The sequence below is a fragment of the Mizuhopecten yessoensis genome, unplaced genomic scaffold (assembly GCF_002113885.1).
Source record: "Mizuhopecten yessoensis strain PY_sf001 unplaced genomic scaffold, ASM211388v2 scaffold6383, whole genome shotgun sequence".
Classification (NCBI taxonomy): domain Eukaryota; kingdom Metazoa; phylum Mollusca; class Bivalvia; order Pectinida; family Pectinidae; genus Mizuhopecten; species Mizuhopecten yessoensis.
This window is the reverse complement of record NW_018406522.1, coordinates 406,813-412,493: the sequence shown is the minus strand read 5'-3', so window position 1 is coordinate 412,493 and position 5,681 is coordinate 406,813. Positions and strand designations below refer to the sequence as shown.

General features: G+C 36.0%; 1 protein-coding gene across 1 annotated transcript in view; it reads right to left on the bottom strand.

Annotated features, from left to right (window-relative positions):
- LOC110452078 (pre-mRNA-splicing factor CWC22 homolog) overlaps positions 1-5,681 on the bottom strand; it is a 26,910-nt gene that overhangs the window by 12,905 nt on the left and 8,324 nt on the right. The window contains exons 5-12 of the mRNA XM_021500360.1: positions 4,800-5,159; positions 4,485-4,637; positions 3,562-3,690; positions 2,414-2,507; positions 1,699-1,827; positions 889-1,024; positions 383-486; positions 130-163 (exon numbers count right to left, since the gene is read on the bottom strand). Coding sequence (XP_021356035.1) covers positions 130-163; positions 383-486; positions 889-1,024; positions 1,699-1,827; positions 2,414-2,507; positions 3,562-3,690; positions 4,485-4,637; positions 4,800-5,159 — 1,139 coding nt within the window. The remainder of the gene's footprint in view (positions 1-129; positions 164-382; positions 487-888; positions 1,025-1,698; positions 1,828-2,413; positions 2,508-3,561; positions 3,691-4,484; positions 4,638-4,799; positions 5,160-5,681) is intronic.

The window sequence follows — 5,681 nt, the reverse complement described above, 5'->3', positions numbered from 1 at the left end:
AAAGAGGGAAATCATATAACTCGGCCAATAAAAGAGGGAAATCATATAACTCAGCCAATAAAAGAGGGAAAACACCATGATTTTTTGTAAGTACATCATCATTAACATGTTCTTTATAAATAAATCTACGACTGTTTTTCCTTTCACTCCTTAGGATGAGACACTGCTATGAAAGTAACTTGGCTGACCGTTCCTTTATGCTTTTATTTCAAACTATGCTCTGCTCGACATTTCGTAGTAAACCAAGTTACCTCCATGGCTAATTAAATTATCTTCTGGTTATGGCATTTGCAAATAGATTTATGGGGTTTAGACAGTGTAGACTGTATTTAGAACCTGAAAATATTATTGCAATACAATCAAACATTTCTTCGAGTCATACCTTGAACCCGTCTTTCCTGACAGCAAACATGACCTCAATCATGTACTGCACACGTTTTTCTATCATGCCCTCATGTAAGATGTTCCGCAGTCTCTCAAATATAGCTGGAAATCAAAATATAATTGACATGAAAATATTTTTAGTTTTTGCTTTCCTAAGTATTAGATGTTCTAAATTAAGTCCGGTAAAATAAATGCTTCAGACTAGTTCTGTATTTAAACCTTCTACTGGTATCCAAATATCCAAAAATATTCACGAAAAAAGGGAAATACAGCCACTAGAGACATACCTGTGAAGTTTCATTAAGACCTATCAAGAATGTTACAGTATTTACAAAGAAGCAATTATGATTTTTTTAAGTAGCAGTGATCTTATTGACTTTGACCAATGTGTTATTAAAACAATTAAATATTAATCTCATTAACTATTTCTGGAAAAACTACACAATGTCAGTTTGGTCAAACAGTATGTACAGCACTGTAACCAAACAGTCATGGACAACTGACCGTTGATTCCCCGGGGCGACACCTCAGTCAGCTTCTGACCAGACTCCTTCAGGAAACCAATGGACACCTCTACCGAGTCATCTGTAGGATTCTCCAGTAATAGGGTCAATATTTCCAGAGCTATAACCTCGTGTGCCTGGTCAAACAATCATGTACAAAAGTCAAAACTACATAATTTAATGGATGTACTGTATTACGAGATTTTTTTGCCGTTTTTAGCCCTCTGTAATGAGGGAGAATTTGTTGAGAATTTGTAATTAGAGCGAATATTAGTCATCAACATAAATACACAGTAATTCAATGGGAAAATGCAAAATTAGCACGGGATTTTATCACCAAAGGGCGAAAGTCTCCAGTTATATGGTATCAAATAGAAGTTTAACTTTGCTGTGTCAAACATTACAGTTTAACTATTGACTATACAACTATGGGTGGGGTCAAATTTCAGATTTTCTTATTTGAGGTCAAATTCCGATTTTCTTATATGAGGTCAAATGTCAGATTTTCTTATATGATGTTACACGGCAGATTTTCTTATATGATGTTAAATGTCGGATTTTCTTATATGAGGTCAAATGTCAGATTCTCTTAATAAGGTTAAATGTTCTTGTGTGAAAGTACACATTTCTAGCTAAGAGTGTAACTGAAAAAATATCTATTTCAAAGAGAAATTCTCATGGCAGTGGTGTTGGGTTTTTAGGTTACATAATGTATGTAGTTTAGCAGTGTTTAATGTACAGAGCTTTATTTCTGAACCATTATTTTCAGCGGGGTATTGTCCCTTTGACACACGTATAAACTTGTACTTACAACTTGCTGGTTCACTAGGTGGGCTAGGAAGCGTGTTGTGGATAGACACAAGGCTTTGTCATTACGTTTAAATCCTCGACGGAACTGAATCACCAGACGACGCATCATCAGCTCACCAATTTGTGGAAACTGAAGAGAAAAGTATACAGTAGGTTTATTTAAAAATATTTGGAATTGATAATAAACAGAGATATGCTGTATATATATAAAAGTGCAAGAAGAATGATACATTTATTTAAGGATTGAATCCTGTTGTGTTGTTTATAAGGTATAGGGTCAACCTCAATGGGTCTTGAAAATAAGACAAATATAACTGCACATATTGAATTTGTCTCCAGACCCATTTTAAGTTTATACTCCATAAACCTAAACAAAACAGGATTCATTCAATCCTTATATTTACATTCAGTGCCATTTGGATAATTTTTTGATAATTTCTAAAATAACAGATTTGTGCAAGTCTACTTTCTTTGAAGGTGCCAACACAGGTCATGCCATCACTCACTGTTTTGCATTAGATTCAGTGATAACATATAGATACTTGTTTATTTCAATCAGAGATATCTGTGTAAAAAAAATGTGTGAAAACAACCAATAAATGAGCCTATTCCCTGCACATAGGCCAACTGGAAAGTTTATAGAAAAATATTCTTTATATTTTTTAGTTGGGATATTGCGTCCATGATGAGTAGAAATTAAGACATATACAACTGACCTTTGTGTTGATGACAGAGACTAGACCAGCATACACGTGAGTGAAGGTAGGCGAGGCTGCCTGGGCCTGGATCACTGAACGACACAGCAAGCCCCTGAAACAAAACATCTCTCATTATTTCAAAGTACTGCAGGTGCTTACAAAGCGGTATTTAACTCATTCACCCCTGAAGTTTCATAATGAACTATTCCAACCTTTAAAATTGGAAAAGTTTAAGTGTGTCTTCAGGGGTGAGTGAGTTAATATTTTTTTAAGCAAAATTCTATTGCTTAGTTAATAATTTTGATAAGAACACATCTGCAAAGAAAACTTTACTACAGAACAATATTTCTCTCATTTCCGTGTGTGTAAAATAGAGCTGTCCAGTGTAAGAAAGGGGTGTAGGAAATTTCTATCTTACACCCCATTTCACGAGACCCGGGCCCACTTGTATAAAACATCTCAAAGTTAAGGGAAATCTCAAGCAATGTATTGTCTATGGGAAATCTTAGACTTGAGGAAATCTCAAGAGTTGAGATGTTTTATACAAGTGGGCCCTGACGTCACAATTGCTCAACAATGACGTTACCACACAAATTTGGGAAACACTGATGCCGCAATGCGGAAAAGGCAACGAGATGAAATTAAACCCTCTAGGATATATGCGGAAAAGGCAACGAGATGAAATTAAACCTTCTAGGATATATTAACGGTACACGTTAGAAAGATCAGATTACTTTTTCTGCAAATATGGGGTATGCTTAATCTCGCTTATTAATTCGTTTTCGTCAAAAAACCTCAGGGGAAAAAATGATATTTTAAAAATGGTAGCCAGTCCAAACACATTTTAATGGTTTCTGAGCTTATTCTGGTAGTACTCTTACATGCCCAAGGGTGTGGGATACGGAAATTTTACCCTCAGGATTTTCAAATTTGGCAAAACCCTCGGCTTACCACCCCTGGACGTGAAAGAGTCTTATAATCTTGTCATTCAATCAAATTTTCCTATGCCTTATTTAGAATCCAAAACAATTTCAAACTTTATCAACTCATTCACCCCTGAAATTTCATAATGAACTTTTCCAACCTCTGAATTCGAAGAGTTCAAATGTGTCTTCAGGGGTGAATGAGTTAAGCAATCATGGCAAAATAAAGTTTAAGACACTGACCTTCCTCTGACGATGTTTTCCTGAAACAACTCCTTGACGATATCCACCAGGTTGGATACGTTTACTTTGTTCACAAGACCATTGATGCTTTTTTTCAGCGCCTCCCACGCTATCCTCTGGAACTCCACACTGTAACAAGATAGTATTATAAAACACTTTAAAATGATATACCTGCTTATTACCTTCTACAGTGTAATTGTCTTGTGCAGTCACAAGATCAGCATTAAAGCACAATTTGTTGACTGCTTTACCAATTACCACAAACTCTATTCCCTTCTTACAATTACAACATTTTGTTTCCACGTTTTCAATTCTTTTCAAATGATACACATAATTTTTAATCACATTCTATATATATTTATCAACTCACTTTTTTGAAGCAAATGAAATATAATTTTGGGTTTTAAGTAATTAAAATATGTTTTTGGCATCTATCTTTTTGAAAAGATTTGAATACAGAAAACAATTTCATCTGTGTCTTACTTCGAAGTTTGTAACAAATATGTATATTAATTTCTATGGTTGAAGACATAGTTTCTGATCGCAATTCAAAACGGAAATAATTGAGTGAAGTCAAATTTAGCAAAGTCGAAGCAACAACTGACAACACAGTTACCCTAAAGTTGACTCACACTGTATAACAAGTCACTCAATAAAAGCGATATTAAATGTAGCTATAGAAGAACACTCTAACTGAAAGATGGATAACTGATAAAAAATACAGGGGCCTCTTCTTTGTGGAACAAATGGTTTATCTGTTTTTAAATGCAACATTTCAGGTATTAATACTTGTTAGGCTTGCATGAAAGCAGTATCAGATTACTAGGTTCGACCTTATTTCATAAACGAACAACTCTGGTCCTACCGGTTCAACTGTTTGGACCGTGATAACGAAAATGTCCCAAGTGTTTCCATGGTGTTACCTTGTTTTATCGGTTATTCCAGCCTGCATCATTCGGAGACGAGCCGGAGGAATGTAGGCACCACCAGTCCTTGTTGTTAGAGCTGAAGCTTTATTTGCAGCAGGTTTAGCGGCCTTCTCTCCATCCTTTTTGTCGTCCGGTTTTCCTTCCTCACTTTATAATAAGATCAATGATGACAAATTAAAACATATACCAGCCATCAACCAAAAGTCAGTATTACAGAGGGGTTTAACAATTGAGATTTAAGATTTTGTGGAATAAATTAATGATCCTGAATTATCCTACAAACAAACAAAAATCTTAAAAGTTCCTTACCTCCCTTTCTTGTCACTTGTTGACATTTTATCCGTGTCCCTACTACCATCTCTCCGTTTGTCATCATCTCTCCGCCTGTCATCATTTCTTCGTCTGTCATCATCCCTTCTTCTATCATCGTTTCGCCTGCGTACATCATTGCGTTCATCATCCCTGTACCGATCATTACGATCACGTCCTCGTCTGTCATCAACCCCTCTGCGATCATCTCTTCGTCTGTCATCTCTGTAACGCTCCCTGTAGTCGTCTCGGCGTCTATCGTCTCGGCGGAACCTGCGGTCCTCCTCACTGCTGCTGCGACGACCACCTCGTCTCCTCTTTCGGTCTTGACTACTGTCACTATTGTACTCTCCATCCTCTCTGTCAAAAACATGAACATCACTTAACAACAAATACAGTCTAATCATCCTTAGGAAGTACAAAATGGGGAATTCTTTATGCAGGTGGTCTCTTATCAACAAGTTTCAATTGTCCATGAAACCATTACAGTAACTGTAGATTCTCACTCAGATATAGATGGTCTTTTAATGCAGTTGCATTATTATTTTGACCAAAGAGTTATAAGTCAGACTAAAGGCCCATGGGCCTTAACGGTCACCTGATATATTTATACAGAGAGTTGATTTTGTTTTTAACATGAACAGAAATATTATTCAAAGTGACAAAAAACAATAAAACCACCTTACTCAATATCTAGCATACAGATTTCAGACTAAAAAGGATTTGAAACTAGCACCTCTGATTCTTAACAAGGAAAATGAAGAAATTTTAGCACACTGACTCCTTTGAGCCCCACCCTACAGCCCTTGGGGGTAGGGCTGGCTCAAAATTTTCAAAGTATCAAACTGTCAATTCAAGGTTATAATTCCAATCAAGTTATTA